Raw genomic sequence first — 14986 nt, forward strand, 5'->3', positions numbered from 1 at the left:
TTCCTAACCTGGGATTAAATTGAGGGGAATTGATTACGAAGCTCATTAATGAGACCATCTCTCAACCTTGGGGGACCATCAATTGCAAATTTTTATGTCAAAAAGAATGAGGTCATATTTATTTATTTATTTATTTATTTATTTTTCTTCACCATATCACCATAATTACATTTACATGTTTTTTTTACTTCATTTATGTGGAGCGTGTAAGTTGGTACTATAGAAATGATAACATGTTAAAGTGTATTAATATATTACTGCACAAACATATTAGTATAAACCTGTGATTTGCCATGTAGCTGAGCCATGCTATTATAGAAACTTAATCAACACCTTCTGGCCAATCATAATTGAGATTTCAACAGTGTTGTGATATAATAAGGCTATAATAAAGATTATTATTATAGCCTTTATCCTGCAGCCCTATCCCCATTTCATGTAGCACTATTAGTAAAAGAGTGTTTTTGTACTGTATATCTTGCTGTATACAGGAACGGAACCACATTCTCTCACTCATATCAGTCCTATTAGCTTTTTGTAACATCCCTAACACAGTTTACTGATAATGTTCTACACTTTCAGTGGATGACTCCATCTCTCAGTCTTTGAAAGAGGCATTTGGAGGAGAAAGCAATAAAAAGAATCTAGTCGATCCATTCATCGAGGCCTGGTTCGCTGGGAAGAAGGTATAGCATCATCAGGAATTTTACTCTCAACTGAGAAAACTTTGGGTGTAATGTATCTTTGAGTTATGCTTTTTGTTTTTCTCCATAGCTGTGCACAAAAGTAATTGAGAAGAATGCAAACCCTGAATGGAACGAACTGCTTAATCTTCAGGTTAAGGTAATAATGATGGGCGGCTTTGCGATTTCTTTATGTGTATGATTATTTTATATATATATAAAATAGCTTAATGGAAATATTTTTCCCCATCTGTAGTTTCCATCTATGTGTGAACGGATCAAACTGACTGTATTCGATTGGTGAGTTCCTTTAACACATTCTTGGCTGGTGACTCTGAGGCAAAGCTGTAGAGGAGACGAGAAAATGAAGCATGCTTGTAGTGTTGCTTTGGGAGACTGTCGCAAACTAAACAGGACTTTGTAATGGGAGATTGTGAAAGCTGGGTGGATCCCGGCAGACTGTATGAGTCAGTGTGGTGTTTTCCCTCCCTCTCCCACAGTGCATTCCTCTGCTAAAGCCCACTGAGAGAACTGTGGAAAATCTGAGGAGATCCAGTGCTGGGCTGTGACTGCCACGCATATCGACTCACATGCTAACTCATTTTAACTCACTGAGTCTCTCAATCCCTTCCCCCTCTTTAGGGATCGCCTCACGAGAAATGATGCCATAGGCACTACGTACTTGAATCTGACATCAATAGCGTCCTCTGGTGGTGAAGTCGAAGGTATGGCATTTAGGGTGTAGTCTGAATTATAGCATTACATCTCAGTGTTACAGTATAAACCAGCACTTAGTTGGGGTACTGCACTGTAATGAAATGGGTTGTTCTGGGGTTTCCTTTTTAAATGTCTTTCCTATTTTTTTTGTTCTGCTGTACTAGACGAGGATCCAGGAAATGGGTTTCCAGGATATACAGGTTAAATAGGTTCACCTCCCTTCAGTATTTTCATAGCACTGTGCATGCTGGTCAGTAGTTACAAGCACAATAAAAAAAAAAAAAACTAAAAAAACCCCCAGATTTGTCAGTCACTGTTTCTTTGCTTGCTTGTTTAGTGTTCGTTAGTAATATTCTATAACTATGCCGCATACCTAACGATATAATGTTATGTCATATACCCTGAAGAAAGGGTTGCAAGTAATCGTATATTACTTGCTCTATTAAGCAAATTACCAGTAGTGCATGGGCTTATATATTTAAACCTTCTTTTGTTGTATGGAATGGAATGAAACATGGAATGTCTTTTGTTGCCTTTCTTCTTCTATAATGCATCTTGACAGATACACTGTATCGATAAGTGAGTTGTGAAAATACTGTTATTCACAGTGTATGACATTTAAGTAGTTTTGTATTGTGCTAATCGGTATTGTCAATGTAGATATAGCATCCTTAATACAGCATACCTCAATCAACTAACACGTGTAACGCTTATAAACCTCTGGAATGGCTTTAGCATTAACAGTGTGCTTAAACCGTGCTATATCTACAACAATGTTGTCATATCTCTAACATCTCAGTCTACAGTAGATACCCTTCTCTGGAATGCAATAGCTCAGCTAACCCTGTCATCATTTTAAGAAAGCCATATGTAAATAAAAGATCTGCCTTTCTCACAGGAGAAACTGGGGAGTCTGGAATTGGTTTTCTGCCTGCATTTGGCCCAAGCTACATTAACCTTTATGGCGGCCCAAGGGAGTTTACAGGATTAATTGATCCTTATGAAGACCTTAACTTTGGAAAGGCAAGTTCTTGTTGATATTGACAGCTTTTCTGAGAATGTTGTCATCAGAAAAAACATTTTACACTTAATATACTCAATAGAACTGAACATTTTTTAAATAAACTAATGATTTAAAGTTGCATTTGATGATAATTATTCAAGATTTCCTATCAGCTTTTCTCAAGTGACAACTTATATTTCATTTAACAATATCCTCAAATGTTTCTCAAAGGGTGAAGGGGCTGCCTACAGAGGACGAGTACTCATCGAGCTTTCCACGAAACTTGAGGGAAAGGCAGATAAGGAAGTGGAGGCCATACCGAATGATGACATCTTGGTTGCTCAGGTAGTTACATCAATTGAGCATTTGTGATACTAGTGATCTCTGGCCTTTTGTTTTGCATGTCGTGTTTTATGTCATTTTAATTCATGAATTGATTTTACAGAAATACCAACGAAGGAGGAAGTACTGCCTGTGTGCTGTGTTCCACAGTGCCACTATGATACAAGAGCCCGGGGAGCCTATTCAGTTTGAAGTTAGCATTGGGAACTATGGCAACAAGCTGGACTCTACATGCAAACCTCTCGCTTCAACCACTCAATACAGCTGTGCCATGTTTGATGGTAAAGACCATAAATAGACTGATGTACTAAAGAATCAGACCTGGCAATAAAGCCACTTGACTTGGTTTTGAGTACACTGAAACTGAGTATTGTATTGAGTACTGTACAGAGGAATCAAGATGGTATCTAAGTATCCTACAGGGTATACTAAATGTACTGCAGAATTTAAATGTTTTAGAATATAATATTAACATACTTAAGTGCATTGGAGTGCTTTGGAGTATACTGAGAGCATTCTGTGAAATCAGAGTGATTTTAATTTATAATGAGAGTATACTCTGAAATCAAGGTGGTTTGGAGTATACTGAGAGTATACTGCGGAGTCATGGCAAATTTGCAGTGTAGTGACAGTATATTGTAGAACTGGTTTGGTTCCATAGTGTATTGGGAGCATAATCACTGTGGTTTCAGAGAAAACTAAGTTCATACTGTCGAATTAGTTTGGTTTCAGAGTGTTCTCTGGAATCGTGGGTCTGGGGTATACTGAGGCATATTGTGGAATCAGTTTGTTTTCAGAGTATATTGAGAGTATAGTCTAGAGTCAGCGTTATTTCGGGGTATGCAGACAGCATATTGTGGAATCATTTTAGTATCAGAGTATGTTGAAGTTATACTGTAAATTTAAGGTTGTTTTGTGGTATACTGTCAGCATACTGTGGAATCAGGGTTGTTGTGTGGTATACTGACAGTGTACTTGGAACCAGTTTGATTTTTAGAGTATATTGAGAGTATACTGTGGAATCAGTTTGATTTTTAGAGTATATTGAGAGTATACTGTGGAATCAGTTTGATTTTTAGAGTATATTGAGAGTATACTGTGGAATCAGTTTGATTTTTAGAGTATATTGAGAGTATACTGTGGAATCAGTTTGATTTTTAGAGTATATTGAGAGTATACTGTGGAATCAGTTTGATTTTTAGAGTATATTGAGAGTATACTGTGGAATCAGTTTGATTTTTAGAGTATATTGAGAGTATACTGTGGAATCAGTTTGATTTTTAGAGTATATTGAGAGTATACTGTGGAATCAGTTTGATTTTTAGAGTATATTGAGAGTATACTGTGGAATCAGTTTGATTTTTAGAGTATATTGAGAGGATACTGTAGAATCAGGGTTGTTTTGTGGTATAATGAGAGCATACCGTGGAATCCGTTTGGTTTTTAGAAGTATATTGAGAGTATACTGTAGAATCAGTTTGGTTGTTAGCTATTGAAAGGATACTGTGGAATCAGGATTGTTTTGTGGTATACTGAGAGTATACTGAGGAATCAGGATTTTTTGGGGTTATCCTGAGAGCATATTGTGTAATCAGTTTGGTTTCAGAGTATATTGAGAGGATACTGTTGAGTCAGTTTGGTTTTTAGGGTATATTGAAAGTATACTTTGGACTCAGGGTATATAATGAGTCTACAGTTGAATGGTGGTTTTGGATTATACTGAGTATATTGCAAAATCAGGTTGGCTCCATCTTAATGATTCTCTCCATTCTGGCTTTATAGGTAATCACTACTACTACTTGCCCTGGGCTGACACAAAGCCTGTTGTTGCCGTGATGTCATTTTGGGAGGATATCAGTCATCGCTTAGATGTTGTTAACATCATTCTCCACATTGCAAACCGTTTGGTATGTATATTGTTGACTGGTTATAGACATTAATTCTGCACTCTTAAAAATTCAGATAACTTAATTCTCTCTGAGATTAACTGGAGTTGTAAACTGTTTGCCATAACCTGCTCACTAATTCCAGGAAGATAATATCACCGAGCTGAAAACTGCAGTACAGGCTAAGGTCTCAGACACAAAACTGTTTGAGATTTGGAACAAGCTTTTAAGCCAACTCATGGAGGACATTAGCAGGTGAGGCTATTTTTATTTCTTGTTGCACATTTTACAGCATTATGCTTTAAGTATTAGAGTTTATTTACACATGTAGTATCAATATCATCATGTAAAGATTGGCTGATATGAAGGTTTGCCATCAGTGTTTCATCAGTATTTCTAAATCCAAAATCATTCCCCTTAGCTGTAAACTCCCAGACCTGGAGGGTGTGGCTAACCTCACAGCCCTGGACATCCAGATTAAGAAGCTACGAGACAGCACCTTCAAGAGCATCCTGACCGCAGCTCAGTACATGTTACAGGAGAGTGATAACATTACAGAGAGTGTGGCCACTATTGACAGCTGGCTGGACAAACTTAAACAACTGGCTGAGGAGGTGGTTACTTTTTCAGAGCCTGTTAAACAGCTATTTCCTTTTTATGTTTCATTTTAAGTTTCACACAACTCACTCTCCTGCTCTAATTCTACAGCATGATTAGAATGTGAATTGTATTTGCAGTTCATATTTTCAATCTTATGAGTTTTATATGTTCTCTACAGCCCCAGAACAGCATGCCTGATGTGATTATCTGGATGTTGAGAGGAGAGAAACGGGTGGCCTACAGTCGCATTCCAGCTCATAAAGTTCTGTATTCAGTGCAGAGCGAGGAGGCGTGTGGCCAGTTCTGTGGAAAAACCCAGACCATCTTTCTAAAGGTACTATTTTACTATTAGACCACTTCTGCTAAAGTAATAATATTGAGCATTTCCACTACTTGTGTACTATGTACTAATAGCACTGGCTAGAACTTGACTCAGTATAACACTATGTCCTGAAAAGCTAACTGTCTTCTTCTGCAGTACCCAATGGATAAAAACAAGGGTTCCAAGATCCCTGCAAAAATACGGGTGAATATGTGGCTGGGATTAGCTGCAGTCGAGAAAAAGTTCAATGCTTATGCTGAGGGCACATTCACTGTTTTTGCAGAACTGGTAAATCCATTTATATTTACATTATATATATCATCTACCCAATCACGTTCGCTCTTCAGTGAGGTTGCTGGAGAAATGATAGATTAGGAAAAAAATTTTTTTTCTTTTTGACAGTATGAGAACCAGGCGAAAATGTTGGGCAAATGGGGTACTTCGGGTCTGCTGAATCGCCCTAAGTTCTCTGACGTAACTGGCAAAGTGAAACTAAAGCAGGAGTATTTTATGCCCCCTGGAGGTTGGCAGTGGGATGGTGACTGGTTCGTGGATCCAGAGAAAAGGTACAAAGATTAGCTTGATGGTTAGCTCGATTTTAAGTGTACAGTGTATAATATCATAATTAGTGACTAGTATGCTAACTGTAATTGTATTGTGATATGTGTGATAGTTTGCTGACGGAGGCTGATGCGGGACACAGTGAGTTTGTGGACGAAGTATTCGAGAATCAGACTCGTTATCCTGGAGGAGAGTGGGCAGCAGCGTCAGAACCGTATACAGATGTGGTACGAATATCAGTACACGTACAATATACAGTACCTTAGACTTTAATAGTTGGATGCTTTCAAGGGATTGCTTTGATGTAGAAATAACATGTATAAATAACCTGACAAACTTTTTTGAGAATTCTGAGCATAGTAACTGCTTACAGAATGGAGAGAAGGCTCGTCCCCCAGAGGAGATAGAGTGCCCACGTGGATGGAAATGGATGGATGAGTGGACCTTTGATGAGAAAAGGGCAGTGGATGAGAGAGGTTAGCCTCCTTACATACAGTACATTGTCGCAATAGGGTTTAAAAAATTAATTATGCTAGACAACTGCCTATTTTGTCTGTATTGAGAACGTGTTTTTGGTTGAAGGTTGGGAATATGGCATCACGATTCCTCCTGATGATAAGCCTAGGTCATGGGTGGCAGCTGAGAAAATGTACCATATCCACCGCCGTAGAAGAAAAATCCGACCGCGCAAAAAAGTGGCTGGTGATGCCTCAGCAACTGAGGTATGGTAAATCTGCTATCTACTCAAATACAATTTAGTCAGTTGTTTAATCACATTATTTTCCCAATAACAAATTCTTATTAAATATGGATTGACATTTTGAGCTCACCTCATCAGTTTATTGTGTTTCCTTTCCGCGTTATTCTTTTCCTTACTAGAAGAAAGATACAGGAGATCCAGAAGGTTGGGAGTTTTCTTCTCTTATTGGATGGAAGTTCCACCAAAAGGAGCGCTCCTCTGATACGTTCCGCCGACGCCGCTGGAGAAGGAAGATGGGACCTTCTGATAGCATCGGGGCGTCAGCCATCTTTAAATTAGAGGGGGCACTGGTGAGTAAACTTAATGAAGCTGTCAGCACTAATTTACAGTGTGTAAGTTCCTGAAAGAAATACACGAATTTAATTCATTTATAATAACTATTCTATGGCTTAGGGTTTTGTATTTGGTTTACTTTACAGGGAATTGATATGGAAGGAAAGGGGGATGAGAAGGGTTCAAAATCAGATGCCACTAACTTGTTTGGAGCCAATACACCCAATGTGTCATGTACTTTTGACCGTAAGTAAGATGTCGTTAACTCTTAAGTTACTTTTCATGAAAAAGATTGATATTCCCAATTTTAAAAAGGTAATTTATTCTGTTTAGTTTAATACTGTTCTAAGTAATGTTTCTGTGCTGTGTAAATGGTAATAGATTGTCTTTCTTATTCATCCATTCATATGTGTATGTTAATCATTTCCAATCTTCTATTGTTGCAGGAGCCTATGAATACCACCTACGGGTCTACGTTTACCAGGCCAGAAACCTGCTTGCCTTGGACAAAGATAGTTTCTCGGGTTAGGGAACCACTATCTGACTTTTTTTTGTTGTTGTTGATTTTATGTTAAGTCTTGTGTTTTGTAATGGCCCTTGATTTTTTTTGTATTGATTTGTTTACAGATCCATATGTGCATGTGTCATTCTTGCACATGAGCCAGACCACAGAAACAGTCAAGTCCACCTTGAACCCAACTTGGGATCAAACTCTTATCTTCAACAGAGTGCAAATCTATGGGGATCCCCAAACCATTGCCTGCAACCCTCCTCAAGTTGTGTTGGAGATATTCGACAATGACCAAGTGGTTTGTCCTTATTTTCCTAAACTACTTTAAAAAGCTGTAGGTTTTAAATTTTTTTTTACATTTATGGGATTTTGCAGATGCCCTTATCCAGAGCGACTTACATTAATCTCATTTATACAACTGAGCAGTTGAGGGTTAAGGGCCTTGCTCAAGTAACTCCTGACATTCTGGTCAGTAACGCAGAGCCTTTAACCACTGAGCCACCACTGCTCCAGTAAGTAAGGAATAAAACATGACAAATCATACTGAAAATAATCAGTGTTGGGGTCAATTATTTTCCAATAACAGCATGTCCCAAAGTGTTTTATTCCTCTTTACAGGATTACATTTAAATCGATTAACAACTGACAAGTCATACCTTTTTTGTTTATACTTGTACTTAATATACGTTTAATGGCATATCAGTGATAAAGTAGTTCCTGTTATCAAATACATTAAAACAGCTCTGAACAGTCATTCCCTCACCAGTATCTCTTTCTCTCTCTCATTATGTTAATAAGCCAAAAAGGTACAGCTTGTCATGTTCCTGAGAAACCACAAATCCCTCCGTCCTAAAGATCATCTGTGTCTGAAAACTTAATGGAGCAGCTTTACTGCTGACATTTACAGCTTTAGCACTGACCCTGGAGACTGACAAAACTAAACCATATGAACAATTACATGCGTTTAAATCTATTTATGTCAAGTGTCTGACATACAAGTCGCTGTGTAAGTTGTTACTCCAGAAACGATAATATATTAGAATCTGTGATTTGCATTGCAGCGATGTAAGGGCTGCTAGCTGTATGTTCTGACCAATAAGATTCAAGAATTTAACAGCGCTGTGGTATAATGGAATTTTGTCAAGCTCTAATGTTTAATATAATCTTAGTGAAAAGTACTGAGGAAGTTGCAGATGAAAATACAGATTTTATGCTAATGTTTATAGTTTTACGACGGGCTTATAAGCTTATATATATATGGTATAGTGGTGGTGTATATACGTTGGACATACAGTGCCTTGCATTGTATGACTGCTCATCACCTCAAGAACAACATCCAGACAGTGAAGCATGGTGGTGGTAGCAAAATGTTAAGTGTTACCCATGGCTTCATGATTGTTTCTCTGACTGCCCTCCTTAGATGTCACTGACATGAGTTGTCATGGCTGTGTCTTATTCTATACTTTTTTAAATAATGGGTTTAACTGTGCTCTATGTGAGGTTCAAAATTTTGAGATATTTTTTGATAATCAAACTCTGAGTGATACTTTTCCAGAACTTGTTCTTCGTGATGCTGTTTCTTTAGGTCAGTTCTCTAACAAAACCTGGGGCCTTCAAGAAAGACATGTATTTATATTGAAATCACATGACACTTTAACGTCATTCAACTAATTATATGACTTATTTCACTTTGCTTATAAATTATGACTAATTTAGTGGTTTCACAGCAATGGGATTTAATAGCTGCAGTGGGGGGGGGGGGTGTTACTGTATTGTGATGTAACTTTGACATAATTTCGAGATACTTCAACATGATCATGCATGTTCCAGGGCAAAGACGAGCTGTTGGGTAGGAGTATCTGCCTGCCATTAGTGAAACTGAACCCAGCCATGGATGCATCTCCTAAGCTTCTCTGGTGCCCTGTCATGCACAAGGAAGTGCCTGCTGGACAAATACTGGTTTCTGCAGAGCTCATTTTAAGGAACAAGGTATCTAATTCCTGCTAAGAAAGTATCACTGATCATGAACTGATACTAATTCTGTGTAGTCGTAATGTGATATGTCTGTGATTTTTTCCTCAGGGAAATGAGACTGAACTTCCCCTTGCCCCATCAAAGAGAGGAGACATGCTATACATGGTGCCTCAGGGGGTTCGTCCTGTAGTGCAGCTCTCTGCCATAGAGGTAAACTGAGCTTTAAATCCTTTTGAACATAGATATGCAGCAATATTTGTTAACTGAATACCATTACGAAAGATGGTTTCTCTTCTCTAATCAGTTGCAATCACATCTGGACCCACAGTATGTGTCATGTCACATCAAACCAGTGACTACCTTTTCCATCCTTCACTGTGGCCTACAAACATGGCCGCCATGGACTGCAATTCCCAGAACACTCATTCATTCTAATCACACACACCTGCATCCAATCTCACACACAATCACACCACAGTTTAAAATGACTTTCGAGGCACGTTAATGTGGTCAAAAACAGGCAATGGGTCAGGCGATCAGCAAACAGGCATAAACAAGGCATAAACAAGGCATAAACAAGGCATAAACAAGGCATAAACAAGGCATAAACAAGGCATAAACAAGGCATAAACAAGGCAAGAATCGAGAACAAGATCAAAGAACATGAAACAAAATGAGGAACAGGGTACAAATGCTTGGTATGGTGATAACACTCAGTAGTTCGCAAAGAGTGAAAGCCTCGAAAGTCCTTTTAAACTGTGGTATGATTGTGTGTGAGATTGGATGCAGGTGTACGTGATTAGAATGAATGAGTGTTCTTGGAATTGCAGTCCTTGGAATGTTTGTAGGCCGCAGTGCAATATGGGAAATGTAGTCACTGGTTTGCTGTGACATGACAGTATGTTTTGGACTGATGGAAAACTTTGTAATTGTTGATCAAGTTGTTTTTTTTTTTTACATTTTAATGTGATTTGTATAGATTCTGGCATGGGGTTTGCGCAACATGAAGCCCTACCAGTTGGCACCTGTGACCTCCCCAAGCTTGGTGGTGGAGTGTGGAGGTGAGAGGATTCAGTCTGCAGTCATCAAGACCATGAAAAAGAGCCCCAACTTTCCTGGAAATGTTCTTCTTTTGAAAGTGGTAAGATCTGTTTTTGTGTTTTTATTGAGAACAAACTGATTTGGATGTTAATGAACTAAGGCATCTGTTACCTCATCCTGAAGCTCTTGCCCAAAGAGGAGATGTACACACCTCCAATTGTGCTGAAAGTTATTGATCATAGGCCATTTGGGAGGAAGCCTGTAGTAGGCCAGTGCACCATTGACTCACTGGAAGAATACAGATGTGACCCGTATAGCACCATGGCTGAAGTGGCTATGTCATCTAAAGGTACCATCTTCTATATATTAATCCTCTAAAAGCCACATTGTCTCTGTAGGATGTTGTATTGTGAAGAGAAAAGGTGTGTTGTAGATTTTGTACAGTACTTTGCTGTGAAATTGTCATATATGGTTTTCCTGCAGTGGCTTTAATGGCAGCCGCCCCTCAAGAGCTCCATATAAACATAGAGGAAAGACCTCTTCTCGAAACACAGGTGGAGTATTTGGCATAATCTCATTACTTAACCTGGATTATGTTTAGGGCTCTTTTGTATCCGTGTCTATGAGCGTGTTTTTACTGTCAGCATTGTGACTTTCAGTTTATGCACGGCATCTCAACAGCGTTTGACAAAATGGCCCCATCTTTTCCACTCCGTGTATGTATGGTATAAATGACCTGAACAAGTTGGGAAATGTTATGGTCACTGTGAAAATCCCTCATGAGAATCTAAAATCACTTAATTGTTCTTCTTTCCAAAATTCACTGCTTTGGAAATTGGGGAGAAATCGCTGAATCCACACATTAGCAATGCGTCTGTATCATTTGCTCATCGCTTACCTTCCTGTGATTTAGAGTTGATTTAGTTTAAACCTGACTAACACAGAGTCTCTGCTTTCAACATTATTGCTATTGTTATATTTTCGGCTCATTTAATGTTTAACATTATCTTCTTTTTCTGTTCTTGGGATCAAACCTGACAGCAAGAGAAGGTGAAGTTTTTTGTTGTTTTGTTTTTTACATATTAAGTATTCGAATAATACTCAGTATTCCAAACATAGTGCACATTGAAACATTGAAGTTGTTGTTGTTTTTTTGCTTGACATTGTATTACAGGAGAAAGAGATGATTGATTGGTGGAGTAAGCTTTATGCTTCAATTGGAGAACATGAGAAATGTGGCCCATACCTTCAGAAAGGATATGACACCCTGAAGGTAAGCTCTTAGTTACTGTACGTTAAATATTTACCTTTGTCAAAGGAGTGTCTCAGATAAATATGGGCCAGATATTTTATGTAAGATGGAATTCTCTCAGACGGCATGTAAAGGTGTTTCACATGCAGCTCAGATGTTCATATGCCTATATAAACATATTACGTAAGCTAATAATCGGTCAACGAAATTAAGCACAGATATTTATGTCAAATTTTGAATGTTGCTGAATTGTTAATATTGTTACAGGTGTTCAACTGTGAACTTGAAAACGTGGCTGATTATAAGGGGCTAACAGATTTCTGTTCCACCTTCAAACTCTACCGTGGAAAGAGCGACACCGGTGAGGACGATCCCTCTGTAGTCGGGGAGTTTAAGGTAAAAAAAAAAAAAAAACGTTCTGTGTGGTTTTTCCTGAACAGATTTTTAAAAATGGATTAATTAAGAGTATTAAAATGTATACTATAGGAAGAATCATTTTTACTTTCTTAAATGACTGTATGTTTGTATGACCAATTGTTTTCAGGGATCCTTCAAGCTCTACCCGCTTTCAGATGACCCGGCCATACCTTCACCTCCACAGCAGTTCAGAGAGCTTCCTGACAGCGGCCCTCAGGAGTGTATCGTCAGGATCTATGTGATCAGAGCAGTTGACCTGCAACCCAAAGACAACAACGGTTTAGTAAGTGTCGTGCGCGTTAACACAGCATAAGCATTTCACCTAAATCACAAACTGTATTTCTAAATGATACACTTCTGTTAAATGTCACTTAAACTGTTTTCTATGTAGTGTGATCCATACATTAAGATCAGTTTGGGAAAGAAGACTATGGATGACAGAGACAATTACATACCGAATACCCTAAACCCAGTGTTTGGAAGGTAGTGTGATTTTTTTTTTTTTTAAGAAAGGATTACAGTCATTAATGTTTTTGTTCGCCATGTCATTATAGTTAACCACATTTTCTTTCTCTCATCAACAGAATGTTTGAGATGTCCTGCTTCCTCCCTCAAGACAAAGACCTGAAGATCTCCGTTTATGACTTTGACCTGCTTACTCGTGATGAGAAAGTTGGAGAGACGGTGATTGACCTGGAGAACCGGTTACTTTCTCGTTTCGGGTCCTACTGTGGTCTGCCGCAGACTTACTGCATGTGAGACACCATATACGTAAACCTTTAAGTTATTTCAAATAGGGCTGTAAAAACTCAATAGGAAAGTGTCTGGCAACAAACTTTGTTATGGATTAGTTGGTTTACGTTATAACGCACACTGTGGCACGCACTACGTCACTTAGCTTATAGTTAAACCTTTTTTTTTTTTTACTGTTGATAAGCGCTACATTGTTAGGGTTTTATTATGTACTGTATATTTTGTGTAAAATCACCATCCTGCTTCTTGCTTAAATCAATTCATCATCCTGCTTTTGGCTCATATCAAAGGTGCTGTGAGTCGATCCCAAAAAGAAGTGATTCACTGACTCCATAAACTGAAAACGATGGTGATTCAGCTTCAAAGACTTGGAATCGATTCCAACCACCAAAAATGATTCACCTTGTGCAAACAGAGCAGATACTACTACCATTTTACTGACTGAGATACTGACACACACTGCATATAGATATTGGGTTTTATTTTGAATTTGACTGGTCAGAAATGGGGAGGCACGGTGGCTTACTGGTTAGCATGTTTGCCTCGGACCTCCAGGGTTGGGGGCTCGATTCCCACCTCCAACCTGTGTGCGTGGAGTTTGCATGTGCTCCTCATGCTTCGGAGGTTTCCTGCGGTACTCTGGTTTTCTCCCTGAATCCGAAGACGTGTTGTAGGCTGATTGGCACTTCCAAATTGTCCGTAGTGTGTGAATGTGTGTGCATTGTGCCCTTGGGTACAGGGTGTCCCCCGCCTTGTGCCCCTAGTCCCCTGGGATAGGCTCCAGGATCCCAGCGACCCTGTGTATTATAAACAGTGCAGAAGATGGATGGATGGATGGATGGGTGGATGGATGGATGGTCAGAAATGAACAAATCAGGGTTTGAAATATAAGTAAGACCTGTTATTAGTTGCAAAAAAAAGTGTATGGAACCAGTAAAAGTGTACAGAATACCATGACCATACAGTGTCTGATTGAAAACAATCTTGGACATGAGCATTTGACAGTATTCTCATATAACAACAGTAACAATGTCTGACACATGTCAGTAATATTTCATTGTATTTCATGACCTGTTATTTAATTAAGCCTATGTAAGAGCTGTGTAATAATATTAGTGGACTGAAATGCTGGGAAAACGCTTTTTTGGATACAGAGTTTTAATATTTAATATCATTTAAATTAATCCAACTAATCAATTCATACGAAAAATAATGATAAGCTTAATTGGTTATCAAAATAATCATCAAACTATTGTGAATGAGTCTCTGACCTGCAGATGTTATTCCTGAGAGAATAGATCTGGGTCAAATCAGTGGCGAGATCAGCTGAAGCCGTCGCAGATTCTTCAGCACCTTGCACGTCTGAAGGGAGTGTCTCCTCCTAGATCTGAGGACAACGGGAACACCTTAACGTTCAATGGGCGAGAATATCAGCTCTCTGACTTTGGTGACTTTTTTTTTACGTTTTATTATTAACTGGTGTGCTAAACCTTCCAAAGTATTCAGTTCTCTAATTTATTTGAATTAATTATTAATGAATACTTTTATAAATATCTGTAGAGGCTAATAAAGAAATTCACCAGCACCTGGGCCCACCGAATGAGCGGATCGCACTGCATGTTCTCAGGACACAAGGCCTTGTTCCAGAGCACGTGGAAACCAGAACACTCTACAGCACCTTCCAACCCACTCTGTCTCAGGTTTTTACTATATAATCGCCTCGTAACGCACCACTCTGAACATCTGTGTTACTGGAACAGATTTTGGAAGTAACTTAATATGTAAAGAATAAAAAATGACAGGACATTCTTTTATAGGAAAATTATCAATAGCAGGGTGGAGTGATGTACGCTGTTACCACCAGTTGATTATTTTCCAATATAGACACATC

At 38.6% G+C, this 14986-nt stretch overlaps 1 protein-coding gene across 3 annotated transcripts in view; it reads left to right on the forward strand.

Moving 5' to 3' along the window:
• The window catches only part of myof (myoferlin), a 38436-nt gene that overhangs the window by 19725 nt on the left and 3725 nt on the right, over window positions 1-14986 (forward strand). Inside the window, exons 13-47 of one of the 3 annotated variants that reach the window (XM_053639475.1) lie at window positions 583-686; window positions 775-843; window positions 940-983; window positions 1326-1408; window positions 1565-1600; window positions 2299-2423; window positions 2635-2748; window positions 2849-3026; window positions 4528-4652; window positions 4777-4886; window positions 5053-5245; window positions 5410-5565; window positions 5710-5841; window positions 5956-6119; window positions 6227-6341; window positions 6488-6590; window positions 6697-6836; window positions 6994-7164; window positions 7294-7393; window positions 7594-7671; window positions 7775-7956; window positions 9489-9647; window positions 9741-9842; window positions 10612-10773; window positions 10857-11022; window positions 11157-11227; window positions 11333-11389; window positions 11715-11723; window positions 11848-11946; window positions 12193-12321; window positions 12470-12625; window positions 12734-12825; window positions 12927-13097; window positions 14394-14542; window positions 14656-14795. In XM_053639475.1, coding sequence (XP_053495450.1) covers window positions 583-686; window positions 775-843; window positions 940-983; window positions 1326-1408; window positions 1565-1600; window positions 2299-2423; window positions 2635-2748; window positions 2849-3026; window positions 4528-4652; window positions 4777-4886; window positions 5053-5245; window positions 5410-5565; window positions 5710-5841; window positions 5956-6119; window positions 6227-6341; window positions 6488-6590; window positions 6697-6836; window positions 6994-7164; window positions 7294-7393; window positions 7594-7671; window positions 7775-7956; window positions 9489-9647; window positions 9741-9842; window positions 10612-10773; window positions 10857-11022; window positions 11157-11227; window positions 11333-11389; window positions 11715-11723; window positions 11848-11946; window positions 12193-12321; window positions 12470-12625; window positions 12734-12825; window positions 12927-13097; window positions 14394-14542; window positions 14656-14795 — 4184 coding nt within the window. The remainder of the gene's footprint in view (window positions 1-582; window positions 687-774; window positions 844-939; window positions 984-1325; window positions 1409-1564; window positions 1601-2298; window positions 2424-2634; window positions 2749-2848; window positions 3027-4527; window positions 4653-4776; window positions 4887-5052; window positions 5246-5409; window positions 5566-5709; window positions 5842-5955; window positions 6120-6226; window positions 6342-6487; window positions 6591-6696; window positions 6837-6993; window positions 7165-7293; window positions 7394-7593; window positions 7672-7774; window positions 7957-9488; window positions 9648-9740; window positions 9843-10611; window positions 10774-10856; window positions 11023-11156; window positions 11228-11332; window positions 11390-11714; window positions 11724-11847; window positions 11947-12192; window positions 12322-12469; window positions 12626-12733; window positions 12826-12926; window positions 13098-14393; window positions 14543-14655; window positions 14796-14986) is intronic. The other 2 variants (XM_053639473.1, XM_053639474.1) reach the window with 2 other exon arrangements.

The sequence above is a fragment of the Ictalurus furcatus genome, chromosome 13 (assembly GCF_023375685.1).
Source record: "Ictalurus furcatus strain D&B chromosome 13, Billie_1.0, whole genome shotgun sequence".
Taxonomy (NCBI): domain Eukaryota; kingdom Metazoa; phylum Chordata; class Actinopteri; order Siluriformes; family Ictaluridae; genus Ictalurus; species Ictalurus furcatus.